The sequence below is a fragment of the Pholcus phalangioides genome, unplaced genomic scaffold, assembly GCF_987345545.1.
Source record: "Pholcus phalangioides strain wild (caught in Gottingen) unplaced genomic scaffold, Ppha-v1.0 ptg000039l_1, whole genome shotgun sequence".
In the NCBI taxonomy this organism is placed as follows: Eukaryota; Metazoa; Arthropoda; class Arachnida; order Araneae; family Pholcidae; genus Pholcus; species Pholcus phalangioides.
This window is the reverse complement of record NW_028301625.1, coordinates 17,661,210-17,682,239: the sequence shown is the minus strand read 5'-3', so window position 1 is coordinate 17,682,239 and position 21,030 is coordinate 17,661,210. Positions and strand designations below refer to the sequence as shown.

At 35.6% G+C, this 21,030-nt stretch overlaps 1 protein-coding gene across 7 annotated transcripts in view; it reads left to right on the top strand.

Annotated features, from left to right (window-relative positions):
• LOC149065639 (uncharacterized) overlaps nucleotides 1–21,030 on the top strand; it is a 232,941-nt gene that overhangs the window by 176,267 nt on the left and 35,644 nt on the right. For all 7 annotated transcript variants that reach the window (XM_089253544.1, XM_089253545.1, XM_089253542.1 and 4 more), the window contains 3 exons: nucleotides 6,836–6,964; nucleotides 8,489–8,695; nucleotides 17,937–18,047. In XM_089253544.1, coding sequence (XP_089109670.1) covers nucleotides 6,836–6,964; nucleotides 8,489–8,695; nucleotides 17,937–18,047 — 447 coding nt within the window. The remainder of the gene's footprint in view (nucleotides 1–6,835; nucleotides 6,965–8,488; nucleotides 8,696–17,936; nucleotides 18,048–21,030) is intronic.

The window sequence follows — 21,030 nt, the reverse complement described above, 5'->3', positions numbered from 1 at the left end:
AGTGAGTGATGTGTCGTGACTGAATATTTGTACTGTTTGTAGGTCTGTTACTCTCTGTGGCGAGACTTTTTATCGGTGAGATCGGCTCGCATTTGCGCCTCGAAGTTGGGAACCACAAAAAACCAACTTCAGCCGACCACCACTGTGGCGACGGTGGGGCTCGAACCCGGGTCCCCGCGATACTTTATACTGCTGAAAGATAAGTTACATTCTAGTCAGACATAGTGTAACTGAAATCGGAGGCATCCACTGGCCACATGTTCACGCAATATAGTGTTGGCCTTATTAAAGACCTTTACAAGAGGATGTAGTAGATTTACACATAGATATTTAGTAACATTTGACAAGAAATCAGGGGGTATACCACCTTCTGATTCTTAATAACCAATCATCCATTCATAAGAAGCGTCTTAAGAATCGAGCTCTCTGAATGCAACCACGATACGATTGTTAAGGCAATTGTTAAGGCCGCGTGATGATGGACAGGCACCACTAACTAATCAGCGCCCAGCTAAAAATTAACAAGTGTTGACAAGATGGGGGAAGAGGAAAAGAAATTTTAGAATGACACTAGCCTGAAAAAATGGCGGAGTTCATTTAAGGAAATGTGAACATGGTTGCTAAAAAATGATAAATACATAATGCTTTTTGAGCCATGTTGCAGTAAAAAAACCAAAACATATTCATACTTAATTATTCAATATGATTCAAATCAAAGAAATTTCCCACGTCCACGGGGATAAAGCACATTGCCCACCTCACCACAAAGAGTGGCTATGCTAGATATGTCATGGTGAAAGCCCTAAAGAGCTGCTGTTATTATGAATAATCATCTGCTATTTCGGTAAGTTTGATACATTTTGCTCACATACCACGAATCTGTCACATTTGCAGGTCATTAGGCATAATCGTCAATCTATGGTTAATGCAATGAATGAGTCATCATTGTGTTTACATTATGTATGTAAGTAAAGCTAACATTACAAGACTAACAACAATTTTTATAATAAGCTTTTTGTTTACTTAAATTAGTTTTCATGGCAAAATGCACGTGGTACTGTACATGCATCGCATAGCTGCTTCGTGGTCAAATAAAAAAATAATAGTGATCAGAATGTGTAATAATAAAAATAGACATCACTTCTGTAATGATGGCTTTTTTTACATACATTTAAGTGTGTGGGGAAAAAACAAATGCTGCAATAGGTTAATAATGATTTTTATATTCATGTGCAGTCACATTTTGGCTGAATAGAGCTTCTTCTCACATATTTTGTGTGAAAAATTCAATTTCCTCTCACTTTTTAAGTTTAGAAAAATTGTCAAATCTACAAGTTGCCATAACATAAAAAAATTTGAAGTATTTACAACCCATCGTGATCATGATATTCATGTATTGAAAATTTAAGAATTATGCATAATCACCGGTAAATTCGATAAATGTAGCAGAATTTATCAAACTTTATCAAGATGATCTGATATTTTATCACCATTACACCAATATATGTGCTGTATATAGATTCCAACACTGTTTTCCACTCTTTCACACAACCTTTCAATAACAAAAAGTTAGACAAATTCCTTATTCTGCAATAAAAATGCATGTGTTAAATACTTTTTAATTTTTTTAAATATGATCGTAAATACGAAACATAAAAAAAACTTGTATTAAAGAAGGAATTAGCATCATCCCGCATGGAAGGAAAAAATTGTCTACTAAGAATCGAGCTAAGAAGTGGGGTCACACGATTCTTAGTTAAGAATGTGGTCGCAAAATTGCCTCTTGATTCTTAACTAAAGATTAAATCCGTAGTTAAGAATCAAAAGGTGGTACACCCCCTGAGATCATAGGGGAGTTAACAATAGTGAAGGGGAGTTTGTTCCATTCAACTATGGTATTAGGAAAGAAACCGTATTCAAAACAGTTGGTACAGGCAAAAATAGGTTTTTATTTTTTGGCGTGGTCAAGTCTATTGGATACATAGGAAAGCTTAGTCAGAGTACCAGACCTATTGAAATTTAGATGATCATGAGTAATCTTATAAAGCATGGCTAAGTGAAAGATAACTCAGTGAGTAGCGAGTGGGTGGAGATTAAGTTTGAGTTTAAGCCGGGATTAAAAAACACTATAAAAGTTTGATAAAAGTCCTCTTATAAAACTTGAAAAATGTTACCAATAAGATCATCAGTTGCATTTTCTGAAGTATAACCAATAATCTTATTGGTGGCATTTTTCAAGTTTTATAAAAGAAATTTTATCAAACTTTTATAGTATAATCCCGGCCTAAAGTTGGAAATGGAACTAAAAGAGGACAAGCAGTCGTGAATAAAGTGAGCGGCTTTATTTTAGATAAATTTGAGTTTGTCGATATTACTAGGGGTGTGAGGGTCCCAGATCTCAGCTACATAAAAAAGAACAGGAGAAATACAAGTTTAGTAGCAGAGAAGGCAGACGTCACGAGTATAATGTTTGAGGTTGTGACGAAGGAAGAAAAGTTTATTCAGACACATTTCTAGTAGACAAAATCGATATGATTATTCCAACGTAGGTCAACTGAGATTATGACACCCAGATATTTAAATTGAGAAACTTGGGATATGGTTACATTTATGATCAAGTATGAGAATTCGAGGGAAGAGTTTTACGAGAAGCTCTCATGAAAACTAAGTGGATAGGCATATGCCAAAATGAGCACCAGTCTGAGATGGAAACAAGATTGCATTGCAGAATTTCTTGATCAGACTTATTATTTATTATGCAGTAAATTAGTCATCAGCAAATTGTGAGTCATGATCTTTAAAATGTATAAACTGTTTAAGATTTTTTTAGGAAAGCTTCTAACCGTTTGAGCAATTGTACATTCAGACCAAGATTTGAAAGCTTAAGGAGAAGTCTATTGTTAGGAACTTTATCGTAAGCTTTAGAAAAATCTAAGAAGATGATATCGATTTGTAACTTGTTATTAATGGCTTTGGGAAGGTCATGGATGAAAAAGGACAGTTGGAATGTAGTAGAAAGGGATCGCCTGAAGCCATGTTGGTTGGGAAATAAAAGATTAATGGAGTCTAAATGGGTGCAGATTTCCTTTGCTGTAATATGTTAGAATATCTTTCAACAGGATGAAGATATTCTAACATATTACAGCAGATTCATATAACATATTATGCAGATTCCAACATCCCCCTGGGACTGGTTTTGTTAATTATTAAAGCCATCGTCCCCCACAAAGGTGTGGCCTAGTTTCAGGGCCCCAAGACGATTCTCATCATTTTTTTTCACATTATAAAAAAAAATTCAGTGCATCAGCAGCCTGCCAAAGAGCTTAGCCTCGGAACCCTACTGCAGGTGCAGGATGTGGAGGGGGGAGGGGCGTGATTTTAGCATCACTGTTCATTCATCTACGGCTTTGGTCTTTGTGTATGCTGTTTTTATACATAATGACATTCATCATCGCCGCTGTATGCAGTGGTTGTCAAACAGTTGTCAACTGCTGCTTGCTGTTTCTTAGTCTCCTAGTCATGGTTTATGTGCACCTTCTAGGAAAAGTATAGTAACTATTGTGCATTCATAGACCCACTTAGGAACAGATGCAAACTTCAATGGTCAACACTCACTTTGAGGAACACTGCGGTAATGGAAACATTTTGTAATGTATTTGTGCTAGTTCTGAATTACTTAAACCCAAAGATAACATTCATGTGGAAGTGCCAAAATATGAATTGCAGACGAGCAGTATTGAACTATCGTGTTAAAAACCCACGTATCGAAAGTGTTTGTTACACAACGGATGGAACTCTGTTTGGTTCAAACATACAGATCAGTTTCAGCCACCTCATTAAGTAATTTGCTTGTTGTGGCCTTTGTGTTTGTAATTTTTCAATGGTGCCCAAAAAGAAATGAAACTAATGCGGAAGAAAGATGTTTGTTGAATCTACACCGTAAGTACAATTTTTTTTCTTAAAAACTTTGATGTTGCTAAATCCTTTTATATTGACCAATTTTTGACTTAAGTAAGGCACTTGGGTGGTACTATTTATCAGAGGCGCCAACATGAAGAAAATATTGGAGGGGTGCTGAAAGTTGCTTGTCCTGTATATACGAGAGAAGGTGCATTGCATTGTTTTTGTGTTTTTAGAAATTATTGGGGGGGGGGGTGGCGGCTTAGCACCCCATAAAAAATTCATTGATGGGGGTGCTCAAAGGACCTCAGCTACTAGGTTTTGGCGCCTATGCTACTATTCATGCTTATCAAGAACAACTGATTATGACAATATAAGGATAAATAGTAAATTTTGTTACCCTTTTTCCATACCTTTCCTTCCTTTTTTACCATACTCACCTTTTCCCATCTGAAAGATCCTATCTCACCCTCCAAAGAATCTGGTATCTACTTCATCCCATGCAAGAATTGCGAAAATGGATATATTGGCCAAACTAGGAGAAATCTAAATATTTGAGTTCTCGAACACCGAAAGCATATTGAGAAAGGACGGGCGGATAGTTCGGTTATTGCCCAACACTGTTTGCAACATTCACATTATTTTGACTTTGATAAAGCGTTTGTTTTTAAAAAAGCAACACACAATTCTGAATTGAATTTTCTCGAGGGATACTTCATCAGAACATGCCAGAATTTCCTCGTTAATGATGGAAGAAACACGCCACCTATTTCGTCAGCTTGGACAGGCTTTATTAACCTCAGTCGTCACAAAACTTTCATCACTTTGCAACAGGTGGCTCCCCAATTCGCATCCAAAGACCACTCGGACGCAGCAAATACAAAGGCGAACTCTTCGGATGACCAGACATAAACATCACCCCTCCACGACTGATTCATGGGAATTCTGACCACGAGGTCCTGATGACGGCTCTCCATTAAAGAGCCGAAACGCGTCGACCATTTGACCAATTGAATTTATTTGTCTTGAAAACGTGGCAATTTTTGTATAAATTAAAAAAAATAATAATAATTTTTTATATAACATGATCATCACGTGTTCCAAAAAGAAATCCTTACAATCTGTAATGAAATAAATAATCTGTAGTAAATAAAAATAACAATTTTCAATTATTTATTGCTTAATCTCCAACAATAACAATTATCATACATTTACCTGATTTTTTAGAAAAAAAATCATGATTTTTTTTTTACCCTGAACATGGCTTTTGTTTGCTTTGATTCAGGTAAAGTCTTTATGCTTCCTCCATAGACATAATCTTACAGGAATCCTTACATCCAGAAGGCATTCAAATCAGGTGAACAAAAAAGCCAGGCATTTGGAAAACTTATCAAAATTCTCAAATGTCACCAAAGGGAGCACAAAATAGTTCCTTCACTCATTGGCCACCTTTTAAGACCTTGAAGAGAGTGCACCTCAAGGCTTCAAGTCTATGAAGGAAGCATGTGGACTCTGCCTGAATTTAAAGCAAACATAACACATTGTGTTGCTGTGATTCTTCAAGTAACCCTTTGAGCTACTGTTGAACTTGCTATTGGTGCTATTCTAATACACATTGAATAAATGTTGTGAATGAATGAAGTTTTATGCTTCCAATAGAGGTTCTTATGGGTCTCTTTTTCAGTTGGTGGTTGAAAAAATAGTCTGTAGTATTATTTGTTATCACTGTTTTTTCGTCCCCCATGGTCAATATAACGAATATACCATGTTTCAACAAAATGTCCGCCAAAACGGGTGCTACATAGATCTAAGTAGTGTCAGTTTGATTATAATCACCCTGTATATGTAAAAAAAAATAACTTTTTGTACAGCCTTTGTGTGTTAAAACTTCCACTTAATAAAATATAGAGCCTGCTAAAAAAGGTGATTTACAAAAAAATTCCAGTTTTGAATGCAATATTTATGGTGATATTAAACATGGTGTACAATCAAAATGGCAATGAGATGACTTTAGAACACTTTGCTGCCACAGGAAGTTCTGCTACCAAGGGGTTAATGTAACAACCTCTCCATGAGTCGTACAAAAATGTTGAATGCTGCCATTTGGGATTGGCAGAAAACTGCAGGTCCTGGTCTAATTAGCCCTTATGTTCACATCATGACTCAACAAAAATGATAAAATGAGCCAACTGTTTAAAGTGGTAGAGAACATTGGAACAATAATTTTATGTCAGGAAAATACGTTGTCATAATATAATGTTTAATCAAAAGAATCACTGCCTGAAACCATAGAAAATATCCACAACCTCAACATTTTGTGGATATTTTCTATATGTTTCTCTTTCTCGGTTTCATCCTAAACAGCACTCTAGCACCTTCGTGTCTCATTTTGACCAAAAATTTCCTATAACAAATTAAAAGATTGCTTTATAGTTATGTTTTGCTTATCTTAAAAATCTTACCATTCTGTATGTTTACTTAGGCCTAAAAAGTAAGAAAGCACAAATGCTTCTATACCCTTATTTTTAAAAGAGATAATAAATAGTTACCGTTTTTTTTAAATTATTCCTAGTATACTTAAAAACAATGAAAATTTTCAATAAGTTTCAAAATTTTCAACTGCAGTTTTCTAAATGACCACTCTGTAATTTGAGATTTTTTCAATAAATTAGGAGATTTATGGAGCAAAATTTTTTAAAAATAGGGCTGCTGGCATTGAAAGTTCAAAAAGCAGTCAAATCGACCACTTTGAAATTCTAGTATTGAGTTCAAGTATAACTGTATTTCATTAATTTCATTTATAAATTTGCTCATGCCATCAAAGTATTTTCATGTTCAATTATAAAATTCTATGTTTGCTTCAACTAATCATTTTATTCTCGACATAAGCAACATTGTAAATAATCATCTTTATTGTAATTTTTTTTAATTGCAGAAAATACCAGGTTTAGTAACAGCTATGTCTGGTATAAAAGTTAAATATGCTGCGTGTGGAGCTGATTTCACTATAGCCCAAGATTTTGATGGAAAATTATGGGGATGGGGAAAGAATGATAATGGACAAGTAGGTTCAAAACTATTTGTGTTAGAAATGGTTTTCAATTTTAAGCCTTTTGAAGAATTTTTGATTTTTGTCTAGAGCTGCTGTCTTCATGGTGATTACTGGTGCTTAGTTTGAACCAGTGGTAATAGCATACTCTGTGCCATTGCTCAGACCTTAACTTTTTGCAATTTATTTGTATAATTAGCTCTTTTCTACTGGTAGACACCTGAGTTAATTTCAAATTTTTTAATTTAATCATTTTTAATTTAATAATAAATTCATAAGTTATTTTCCCGACAGTGACCAAAGTTTAGAGTAAGGTCTTGCATTCTGATCACAAAAAAAAAAAAAATTGAAACTGTGTCCATGGGGCAGTTATATATGTTATATAACTGCCCCATGTTATATTACTATCCATATGCAGTCAATTTGCAATAAGTTGAACTCAGATAGCTCAAATATCTTTTTAAGTCGAAGTTCTCACTCTGCTCCAGAACTTTTTCTGTATATTTTAGTGTTAAATTTTACTTTTAACTCAAAGTTTTCTTCCTTTAAGACGAAATTTACAGGCATGACAGAAGTTTAAAAAATAGCATTCAGCTGTAGAATTCAGCATTTAGCAATAGAATTTAATATTTTGTAGCTGCTGTAACAATACAATTTAACAATAGAATTTAGCAATACACCAATAGAATTTAACTTTCAGCAATAGAATTTAGCATTTAGCATTAGAGAATTGCACTGTTATTTTAATAAATCTTTCTCTCAGAATTAACTTCTCGACAAATCGGAATTTCCAATTATTATAATAATAATTCAGATAACTTGAAATGTTTTGTCGAATACATAGCATTTAGCAATAGAAATCAGCATTCAGCAGATTCATTTGTCTGCTTGCAAAAAGTGAATGACTTTCTCACGAACGAAGAACAAAAGTGAGATATTCAAAAATCACTATGTTTTGACATAAAATAATCATTTACACACTTAATTTACAATTTGCTTCATTTATAAGTGTATCTCATGTATGTGTCCATTTCCATAATACTGTATATATATCTAGTTTATTTCTGAATACTCTCATTCAATAATTAAATATGATTAAATTAGAATAACTCATCTTTCTAATTTTCTTTATCTCCAGTATTCACATCTATTACTAATCGGATATGTGTAAATAACACTGTTATTTTAATAAATATTTATTTTTTCCCACTTTAAAATTGGAATTTCCAATAAGTCGAAGAACAAACGATAATGCAGAGTTTTTGTCAACTGCTGCAAAATTGGCTTATCGAGATTTGGTTGTATCTATGTAGACAGCATCTGTAGTGTGTAAACTTTTTGATAGACTTACCAATATTTATCATTGTGGGTAAGTGTACTCTTGCACTTAAACCTTCATTGAGCTTCCTTGTGATGGATGATTTTATTAAATATTTACCTGAGAAAAAATCTAGGTATCTATTTATTACTAAAATATGAGACTATCTTCGAAAATAAGAAGCTGATCCAATTCTAATAAAAGTTACATATTTTCTTTAGATTGGTCAGAAACCAAATGATACAAGTTTAAAATCGACATCGTCTTCAGTTGGTGGAAAAGTCATCACCATTCGTACAAACCGTCGTATGATCACTATTACTCAGCCAAATAGACAAAGTTCACTCCGACCTGTTGAAGTATTGATTCCTAAAGATGAATTCATTACCCAAAACTTGGATAGTGGCAGTTTTGAAAATGAGCGTAATGTATGGAACTTTATTATTTTATTTTTTGCATGAAATATCTACATTTGTTTGTTTATTTCACAAATTGACATTTTTGCAAATTAGTCTTCTGCTCTCAAACAATATGTCATTTCTTTGAATGTCTTTCTCATTTACCAACTTCTGATTTCACAAAAATTTTTCATTCAAGTTCAAAAAATGTGCAAAGACTATCATGGCAATTTCAGCCGTCTCTGCCTATCTTATTTTAAAAGACGTAGTAGCACGGGTTGGTAGTATGCTTGCCTACTGTGACAAAAGGCGTTCAGAGGAGTTGTGCTTTTGATAATCAAGATTATTCGTTTTTGGAATCTCTCCTGATATATAAATACAACAGAAATGGTCCCCATTCTCAGAGAGGTTAGCAGACCAATCTCCTGTCAACAAATAAGTGTAGGACACTGCTGTTTGAAACAGGGTTGTCAAATTTGCTCCCCGGGTAGATACCTATTTTTCCCCGGGCTGGGTTTTTTGGAGGAAATTGGTTTTTTTTGGGGAATATTGTTTGTTTTTGAAGAAAATGTGTTGCTTTCAGGTTAAAAATTTTAGTTTGAGGTTAGTTTATGTATTCCAAAAATTGATGCATGTGCAGTGTTTAGAATATGTATATTTTGAAATATTTTGAAATGTTTTTTAGGAACAAAAATGTGATTATAAATGATTTTTTGGAATCACAAACACACTTTTTATAATTATTCTGACTACGTTTTTTTATATAAACATTTAGGTATGAGATTCACATATTAAAATATGTTACAAAAAACTGCAAACAGAAAACGTAACCATGGACCTTAGTTTAACAAGTATGCCTGATATGTAATATGTGATAAGCATATCCACAGAAATTATTGCTTATTTATAATACACAATAATTTTTCACACACACAACAAATCCTTGTATAAATAAATTGAAGCCTCTGTGAAGAAGTAAACCAATGTATGTGTAAACTGAATTTTTTCATTCAAAAACTACTTACATGTTTGCATTACTTTTTTATAAGTTTTATACAGGTACTTCAGACTTTCATAACTGAAATATCAAGAGACAAAAAATAACATTATCCTATAACGAAAACAAAATAACTTTGTGAGATTCTTTAATTGAACATTGGTAATGAACACCTTCAAGTGAAACAGAACAAAAAGTATAGTTTTTCTCCGAAAATAAGACATGACCAGAAAATAAGCCTTGGCTTGATTTTTCAAGATGCTCATAATATAAGCCTGACCCCGAAAAATGGGCCAGTTAAAATCCTCAGCCAGATGAAGGCATTCTGTAGGTCTGTTGCTATACATGACAGGTTGTCTTGTATAAAGTGATATTAATATACAATAATGTTATTGGCATTTGTGTTTTATGATAATTCAAGTTATTCTGTTGTTTTAAGTTCTTAAAAATGGCTTGCACCTTCATTGACACAGAGCGGTGGGCCATAATCTGCTTAGGAGGCGGAGGTCGGGCCATTGTCAATTCTTTCAAAATTTATACCCTCATGCTGAAGTAGGTAATCTGGAATCGAATAATTGCAGTATGCATTTTAGAACTTTTTTCTATCAATTCAAATAAATTGTATGTTCATTGAATTTGCCACGTCCTCCAAAATTCAAATTGAAAACCATCAACACAGAATAATATTGTAGGTCATTTGAGTATACTGTAAAATTGAGCACAATCGATACATACATTTTGAATTGTTAATTTATCATTGTTACATACTTAGCTATCTATAAGGGTGAACCCCAATTTTAGTAGTACCAAAATATATTTTGAGGTATCTAAGGCCTCTCAAGAGCATCATGAGACATTTTCAAGGCGGTTTCCTATACAGGGCTGGACTTACCGACTTACAGTTTACACACGTCTCGGGAAATCTTTGCACCAGGTGTAATAATAATGAGACCATCTTATGCACCTAAGGTCCCAGAGTCGTGCCTGAGTAGGCCACGTGTAAGGATGGCACTGAAGTCAGGGCCGGAAAAAGAGGGGGAGGGGTAATTGCCCCTTGCTGCAAAATTTCGGACGCGTCAGTTTTAGGTGGGGGACAAAGAACAACTGTTATAAAATTATCAAACTTTAAAGTTGTGGGTGCCGTAAAACTCTTAGTTAGTACCCTGATGAAAGTACCCCCATGGTGGTAGTTCTCAAAGTGGGCTTCGTAGCTTTCTGGGGCATTGCGACAAACTGGTTTATTGATGTGTGCCCATTCAAGACTTTCAAGTGGTCCTTTTTAAACTATTCTAGGGAGTCGAGGATAAACAATGACAAAGACAAGGGAACTGTGGGTAGAAAAAGTTTGATAAATGTTGTTTTATGCCCACAAAACTACTTGTTATGCGGGAAGAAGCAAATGAACTAACAGATATGGGGGAAAATGGGTCGCGAAACCTTACTAAATGTCATGGGCGGAGATATGGGGGCCCCCCCAGCGTCAAAGGTGGAGTCGACTGATCGAATGTAGATATGTATATATATGAATTGACATCATCATTGTGCATCCCCAGCTATAATGACTGTGCCCCCCCCCAGACTTCCAAGTCTATCTCCGCCTATGCTAAACGCTATGCTATACACAGGGCTGCCTTCATGGTCTCCACAAGGGCAGGGCTGACAATGTACGGGACTGTGAATGACTTTTCTCTATCACACAGTGCTTCAACTTGTTTGGTGAACCTCAGTCATGTGATTGTTCACCATTGAAATTCCTTGCAGAGCCTCAACTGGGGGGAGCAGGCGGGTTTTGTGCCCGGGGCGCTGGACCTCAGGGGATGCAAATTTCATTCCAAAACCTCTCCAACATTATAAGGGGGTGTCAAAATGCGCTCTTGCCTTGGGTGACCAAGCATCTAGTTGCGGCCCTGATTCCTTGTTCATAAGACAGTTCATGTCGTTTCTCATAAAATAGCTGCTGGTTCTCATCTAATTTGTTCTTGTGTGGCCATCCATGTTCTGTGTAGAGAATAACTTTGCTTAGAACAGGATCTTTTTCTGGTTGGGATTTGAGAATTCTTCGTGTTAGAAAGAGCTTGTTTATTGTATGGTTCACAACTCTGTAGACAGCTGCTCTGCTCTCAAAATCATTGATGTTTTTTTCAGACGAAGGTAGTCAAGACAATGCATCAAGAACACACATTTCTTTGCCAGGCAGATGTTAGATTTTATAATCAAAAGCACTCAGAGTAATAGCCCATCTTGTTCACCTTGAAGCAGCCAAACAAGATACTTCCTTACCAAGAATGCGTGGCCGCTTTGTATAGTGAAGTGATTGCCTATCAGGTACTTGTAAAAAACTTTTGCAGTCCAAACAAAGAACTATTCCAACATTGAGAGGCCTTGGCCTCTTGATCAATGCTGGAATAGTTCTTTTCAGCCTGGCTGAGAGTTCTGGAAGCAGCAGCAATCATTTTCAGTTTGCCATCAACATGATGTTGGATCACAGTTCCCAAATCTCTGGTTGAAGCATCACAAGACATTATGACTGGTTTTGCTGGATCAAAATATACTAGTAGTATATCAGATGATATTTTCTTATGAATGTTTTCAAAAGACTGTTCATGAACCTTGCTCCATTTCCGACTTTTGTTCTTTTGCAAAAGTTAGTGTAGAGGTGCGCAAAACATTTGCAAGTTTTTGACAAATCTACTGTAATAGTTCACTGAACCTAAAATAGGTTTTAGTTCTGGAACGTTTGTTGGTGCAGGCAGTTCACTGAGAGCTCTTATTCTGTTGCTATCAGGCAGAATACCGTTTTTGTTGATTGTGTCCCAAGAATTTGATCTCTGATTTGAACAGCTGCAATTTTGACTGTTGCGTCTTCAAGCCTACCTTGCGAAAAATAATAAAAACTGTGAAGTCTGGATAAGTGTTCAGTTCTGTTGCATCCACCAACTGCAATATCATCCTGGAACCAGGTTACTCCCTTTATTCCGACAAGGAACTGATCCATCAGTTTCCGAAAAATAATTGGAGTACATGATATTCCAAATGGCATGCTGGTGTAACGGTAATAACCTGTGTCTCAAAATCAGCAGATACCTCTGTAAAAATTTGTTGACTTTGACTTGAATAAATGTATCCTTCAGATCGATGACACTAAACTCTACATGCAGCCATTCAACTTTGAAACAACATCCTCAAATGTCGGATATGGATACAACTCAGTTATCATGTAAGGATTTGCTGTGGATTTGAAATCCCCATATAGACAAATTTGTCCATTTTTCTTTGTGACAAACTACAGGAGAAGCCCATTCAACAATTTCATTGTTTACATACACTTGTTCTAGTGTTCTGTTTTGTACCAGTCTGTCAATTTCTTTGTCTGCAGCAACACGCAAGGCATAAAGAACTGCTCATGCTTTCACAATTTTCAACACTACATTCTCTCTAAGCTTGATGTTGACTTCAAAGCTATTGACTGTTCCCATGTGTGACTGATCAAAAATGTCAAGATGTTCCTTGAGGATTTGTGGCACAGGTCAGTTAGATCTTAAACTGCAGTGTTTACAGAATATGATGGATTGATGTTGAACACCTTCGTGAGATCTTTTCCCAATATAGGAACACTTTTTACAGATACCACTGTGACGTAAAATTTTTTGGTTGTTCTACCGATTGTAATGCTCACTTTAGCTTCACTGAGTATAGCAATAGGCTGGTCAGGGTATGCCAACAGTTGTTTTGATTTAGACAATCTTGGTTTTCCGATTTTCTTATAAAAACTTTTCCAGGATGAGTGTTTTGCCTGACCCAGTGTCATACTGAAATATGACATGATATTTGTTCACCAAAGCATCAATTTCATACCTTTTGCACCCTTACTGACATGAAAAATATTATGCACAAACTCAGCGTTTCCTGATTTTACACACTTTCTGGAAATAGCCTTTTCCGGAACATGCTTTGCATTTCTCCCCTTTCCCACGTTTTGTCCTTCCTCAGCGGATGCACACTTTTTCGTTTGTCGACACGAAATTTTTTTTAATTTTCCTCACGATCTCCTCCCTCCGGCTTGTTTACCTTTTGATTTTGCAGTGTTATCGTGGACGGTTGTGTAGTAGCGAGCACATGTCTCGGCTTGATCGTGAATTCAACAGTTTCTCTCTTCAATGGAGTGGATTCATGGTTGGCAGATGATTTCTTGACTTTGCTGAGTGTTGCAGCTTTGTTGGCTTGTTCGCAGAGTTAGCTTAGTTCTTGGATTCGCAAATCGTTGATTCCTAGAATGAGTTGATCCCATAACCGCTCATCCAGATTAGTTTTGAACTTGCAATTCACCGCCAATGTTTGCAGTGCGGATACATACTCCTGGACTGTTTCTCCCCTGTGGCGATATTGCTGCATGAACTTCGTTTGCTCCGCATGTATGCGTACCATTCTTCAGTACATTCCCAGTTTATTTTTTTGTTACTCAACATATTGATTCATTAGTGGATGACAACAATGAATGATAACACTCTGTTTTCCACTTATAACATTTATTCAAATATTTTAAATTTATGTTTTTTGCACAAACAACATTTTTAACTTGATTGTCACAGAGTATTCATTTTTCATTAGTTTTTAGCAATAAAAGTTCAACAAAATCGTTCCATCTCACCAGTTCAGTTCGTCAAGACGCCTTTCACAACGCCATCACAACTTGTATGATTAGTTCAAGTGTCTCTTAGCGATGCAGACGCTGCAGATAACCAGAGTCTGCGATGAGCTCACTTCATACGAGAGGAAGACACATGAATTAATTCTGATCAAGCTGCGAAACTGCAACCAGAAGGAGCAGTGAAGAGACTGGAACGGTGCCAGATCATGCTACTGAATCTTCAGTACATGCCGACTGTAAAGATGCAACCCTCAAGACATAGCAGCCCTCAGGCAGAACGTCCCAAGAACCAGTAATGATTAGGACAAATACATTGAAACGGAAGAAATGTGATGACTCCCAGCACACTGCTGGTATTTGAACAAAATATTTCCCATCATCCACCGTAGTGATAAATTAGGATGTGGGATTAACAGCTCTGAAAAATTAACACAATCCTTTGACAGACAACTACTTATTTGTATATACCTACAGAATAAAATATTATTGCACAACAATGGCATGGAGTCTGGCAACAACACAAGACGTAAACATTGGAGACTTGACCAGGGTCTACAATATTAGGCCTATTTTACAATGAAAAATCTCATGACGTTATTGACCGTAAAAGTGGTCCGTGGCCCACAAACAGTGTGGAGATAAATATTGCACTTAAGTATAATTACATTTATAAACATTTCTTTTAAATTACATTTATGTTGCACAATTATCAGATTTTCTCTGACGACGATTCTCCGCGGGTTTCCACCGGCGATTCGTGGGACCCCCCCCCCTCCTCCCCATTATACTATCAATGATTTTTGGCCCGCTTATAGTAGGAGAGCAGAAATTCCTTGATCTCAACATACGTTTTTTCATCTGGCAAGACTCGGTCAAAATTATCATTCACCAGTTTGAAAAGATGTGGTCCCATGCATCAGAGAAGAAGATTGTGTACATTGGCATTGTCCATGATTCAGAAAATGCATAATTCCAATTCAAAATGATGAATATAATAGCATATGGCATCTTTTCCAAAAATAAACTCACCAAAGTGAAAATCTCATTGAGTTACTGTTTCACTTTGGTCCGTTCATGGCAGTTCAGGTTGTTTGTTCACCATCTTATTCATTCTTCTCCTCATTGCCAGAAATGTGAGATATTCATTTTATTAAACTATGTTACATAGTTCAATACTGAAATACAAAATGGCGATGTTCTTGTTCTTGAAGAAGGATTGTGTGGCTGTTCATGTCATTGACGATCTATATTCTGCCTGGCTGTTGCCATCGTCTTCCCAGTAATACTGTTCTTCTCCAGTGTTGCCAGATACCCTACACATAGAAAGTTTGCAGTGTCATATGGTGTCACTGTAGTTAAAAGATACAATATTGTTTGTTCTCAAGTAATATTGATTTTGTTTCAATATTCCATTCACAAAATTTGCTCATCAGTGAATATAATTATGATTTTTTCAGAGAATTAATATCATTGTTTTTCAATTAGGAAAAATGTCTAAGGATGTCTTTTTAATGTCCTCCCTCTCATTTATATACTTGTTCCACTAGAATTGTTGATACAAATGAAATCATTGAAAATGTTGAAATTTGTGTCATTAAATCATGCATGAAAATATCTTATTTCACGTGAAAATAATGATGGAAACACTATTGCTTTAAAGTGAATACATAGAATCAAAATTGCCTGTGTTCGCTTTTGAAGCACTTTTCGACACCCTTGAATTGCTCCATCAAAACTTTCATGTAACTTCGCAGCTAGCTACAGCCAAGTTCCTAGGAAACAAATTTTTTGAGAGTTTGAAAAATTTCACAAATGTATATACAAATGCATCAGCTGTTTACTAACATGGCATGGCCAAAAAATAAATGCTTGTTAAAAGTTCCATAAAGTCTCAAAATTTTCTTTAAATTAAAAAATTCTAAACTAAAATATTTGATGTGGAAAAAATGAAATTTTTGTCCAATCAAAGAGATAATTACTTTCCAAGAAAAATTCTGAAAGATATCTGTGTTTACCCATACGCTAAAATTAAATAAAATTTTCAGCAAAAAATCATATTTGAACACAGCAGGGCTATAACACCAAATACTGAAGTAGTAATAAGTTTCGAATATTTATCTGTTTTTCTCATGATGATGCTGATATACTTCAACACTAAAAACTGCGCCAGAAATTACAAATTTGTTTTTTAGTCCCATTGTGTGAATTTCATTTTTTATATCTAAAAAAAACAATATGATCATTCCTTAATACATATACTTCATCTCAGAATGAGTTAGAAGAGGTTGAATATGATTTTTTTCTAAAAATTTATTTTCACTAAGTCTTACAATATTGTTCATAGATGATTGAACAGTTCAAGATGGATAGTCAAATTAAGATTTTAATCTTTCAGTGCATGAGTTTTAGAAAAAAATTAATATTTAACATTACTTCAAATTGACCATATTTTTATTTTAACATTCCTTATCACCAAAAAAAAAAATTCAAATTTTTGCCAGTTGGGTGGAATAATTTATCAATCAATTGTAGCTTATCAGTTACTTTATACATTGAAAGGGATTAATCTAAAACACAAATTTGCAATTTCCTTGTTTATAGCCGATTATATAGCATAGTCATCCAAGCACAATTTTTATCATCCCAATAATATTCAAATTATTATTTAATAATATTAAATAATAATTTGATACAATACTTACACAACATACTTACTTTTACAATAATTTAATAATATTAAATTATTGCCACCTGGCAGTCGAGTGGTTAGGGAACTAGCTTCTCACTGTGCAGGTCTAGGTTCCAATCCCGGTTCGGGCATGGATGTTTACTAACACTAACAAATTCCCTGGACGGATCATACTGATCCCTTGGGAATGCGTGAAGATTACGTAATTACTAAAATTATTAATTATTAAATTATTAATTTACGCAATACTTAATTTATTTAGACTCAAATTTTTATTTTAAATTTTCTATGGCAAAACACATAGAATGTAAAACTTCAATCTGATATTATAGTAATTGCAGATTCACATACACATATTTCATTTGTTATGTATTATGTATATATCCAAAATATACATAGCCTATTTAATATTTTTCAGTACCACCAAGTGTGATCCTCTGCCGTTTTGATTGTGTGACATTATGGTCATTTATATTTTTAAATGACACCTTTACCGGGCAAAAAAAAAAAAAAGAATATCTTTAAAAACTCCAGTATAGTTTGATACCAAAAAAATAATTCTTACCTTAATGCATGTGCTAGCACTTCGTTGCAGCTCCACTCGTCAATGTCGATTGTCAACATATACGTATACCACAGGTTTTGGAGGATATAATGATTAATTATATCCTCCTATATGCTTTGAAGACATCAAAGATCAATTATTTTTCTTGAATAAAAGTATAATTTATTAACAAGAGATACATTGGAAGAACGCAGGTGTCAAGTGATATGATCGGAGTGTTCAAAAGAGATCGTTTGACCCCAGAATCAGCTTCAAATTTACGTTCTAATCCAATTGAAATATATAGTTACCATAGAAAAAATGGTTTGTTTAATATAACAAAAATAACAAAATAATTAATCAAAAATTTGTTTACTTGTCTTTTTCATACAGTTACCTATACTTGGACAGACTTCTTTTTCTAATAACACCATAGATGTTAAAGACCTCTCTGTGTATGATACTCCATCCTATGGACCATATGCTTTACATGCAACATTGAAAGTATGTGTCAATAAAAATTGCAATTCTTTACAGTCTTTCATTTTTAAATTCTTAAATGTACTAAATCTTGTGGTATGTATTACTGGTGGTCAACAGCTGGCCCATGAGCTGCACGTGACCCATGAGGTAATTTTGTCTAGCCTGTGGCAAGGGGGGAAACTACTGTGCATTAGGATTGTACTGTACTTGTGTAATAATTAGCTGAGTTATTTGTTCCAAGCACAGACTTCCTGATTAACTTACTAGTTATATCTATTATTCCTTATGACTCAAACACAATTTGGATTCTCTAAATATGCAACCACTTCAAAGACACACACTCAGATTGCTCAAATTTATATAAATTTACTGCTTCTCTGTTCAAGTTATAGTGGTGTAAGTGTTCATATAACAAATTTGTCATTCGAAGCAGAAGAACCTGTGACTAATTTGGCTAATTGGCGATTTTAGGTTATTCTGTGCTGCACACCTTTTCTTTTCTAGTCACCCACAACTTCAGTCTATGGCCATTCAGGCAATTTATATTGAAAAGGTGAGTTGTGTTGGAATTTGCACTGTTGAAACCTGACAGATCATGTGTTTCCAGTGTTGAGAGTTTTATGCGCTCAGTACTGCTGTTTATCATCTGAGTTGTAAGAGACAGAAATTAGCAATGAGGGCAAATCTGATGAATAATCTCTTTTGCAAAAAAAAAAAATTAAGCACCAAAAAGAAAGCGACTACATTTATTGAATTTAAATAATGCATAAAGCCCATGCACACAGATAATGAAATTATTAAAAATTCAAGGCTGTAGGACTCATCAGTGGCTAGCAGGTGTGCATGAGATGTTCAAATCACTAATTGGTTGTAATAATAAACCTTCCCTGGTGGTGGTGCATGTTTGTATACATCTATGTAAGGAGTGTGATGAAGGTCCCCAATCTCATTCTCACTCTGCTTGCCACTCTTCAGCTGTTTCTCCAGATCTACAAGCCTTTGGGGATGCCCAAATTTAGTGGCCTACCATGTCCCATAGGCAAATGATATAGTGACTTTGCTGGCCCAAGGAATAAGATCAAAATCATGGAGATAGTCCAGAGATATGTTAGTCATGCAAGGTCGTGCATTACCCTGTTAGAAAATGGCCCGAAATCATGTGTCATGAAGGGTAATGTAAACAGTCTTAGTTGTATGCAGGATGAATAGGATCAACCTGTGTGCTGTTGTAAAAGTAAGATATTCCACACCATCACACCAGGGCCAATGGCTGTGGCTCTCTAAAACAAAGGCTGATTTGGACCCCTGGCCCTAGCACCTCAATGAGTGAATCCGATGGTTATCTGCTCTAAGACTGAAGCAGGATTCATTACTGAACACCGTGGGATGCCAGTTTGCTGGCAACCATGATGATCAGCTGCTCCACCACTCCAGACAACTCTGCCGATACTTGGAGGTTAGAAGTGGACGTCTTAAAGGTCACTGTGAGCATAATTCCACCTCAGCCAAGCGCTGTAAGGTGATGGACGGTACCACTGGGGGTATGGAAGATGCTGTAGCAAGCTGAATGGTGGGCAATGATGTCATTCGGACAGTTCGAGTCTGTTGCACAATTTTCCGATCATGTCTTATGTTCATGCACTTGTCCATCCAGATCCTTCATTCTGCTGTTGATTGCCTTGTGGAAACTGTTGTTCAGCATCTTTGCATAGCAGTGTCTGAATGGTGTAGATGGCGGCCTATTGCTCAATATGACCAACACGTCTTGACTATGTGGCCTCGTTCAAAGATGTCCAATTGGCAATAAGGTCCTTGGCAACATTGTTATATCATTATCATTCTTTCTACAGGGAAATGCAACAATGATAATGAAATAAGCCATACCATGGGGTCCTTTTGTTGAAGCTCTTAATTAATGGTACATCAAATATATCATGATCCATCATACCATTCCCACTAAAAATCTTAAAGACTTCAATGATATCTTTCAGATACCTATGATCCCTAAAGAAAACATTCAAAGACCTCTCTTTCTCCATAATCCAAGCCCTGCATACCCACTAGTACCCTAGTAGCTCTTCTCTGCAATCCCTTAACCAAGTTTGTAGCCTTCTGAATACATGGTCTCCAAAACCATATGGCATAATGTTTTGCCTCTTGGCCAGGACAAAAATAAATCTGGGAAAGTAGCTTAGCAAAGTTGCAAACAATTTCAACTAAAGAAGTTGTAGCTCTTTGCCTGCCTTCAGGAAGTTGAATCAGCAGTTTCAAATTGTTGCCATATTCTGTCAACCATGGAACAATCAATATTTGGCAACTAGCAACATCTTGTTGTTCAGGACTTGCTTCAAGTCTGATGAGGATTCTGCCTTATAATTCAATTAGCAAATGAACAAAAACTTGAACATTTAAAAAAATTGGCTGCCTCAAAATATTTTTATCAACTAGAGCAGTGGTTCTCAACCTGGGGCTGCGGTCCTGGATTATTCTAGGGGGGCCACGGGAGAAAATCAGAAGAAAGGTGATCCACGACAGGTGGTGAAGGGAGTCATAGAGAGCTATGAAGAGAAAAAAGCTTTATAAAAGTGAAACATGGTTGCAAAATATTACTACTATCAGAATTCATCAGATCCGTCCATAGAACCAGGGGCATCTTAACCCTTGGGTCTATGTGGGCATGACTCTGTGCCTAGCCAGGAATTCCAGAGATCTGATTTATTAAAATTTCATATTCATAATAAAAAAATAGAAAGTATACCACTCTCTAGAGGGTAGAGGGGCCCTGGGGATAGGACAGGGGGCCACGAGAAAAAAATCTGATCCATAGGGGGACATGCGCTGAAAAAGGTTAAGAAACACTGAACGAGAGCACATAAATTTAAGACTTATTGCTAAACAGCTTGTTATAAGCTGTATAGTGTTTGCAGAGTGATGCTAGTGCCACTCTTCCGCATAGCGTTCCTTAATGCTGCAAGCCTTTGACAAACACAGAGCCACCTCAAAT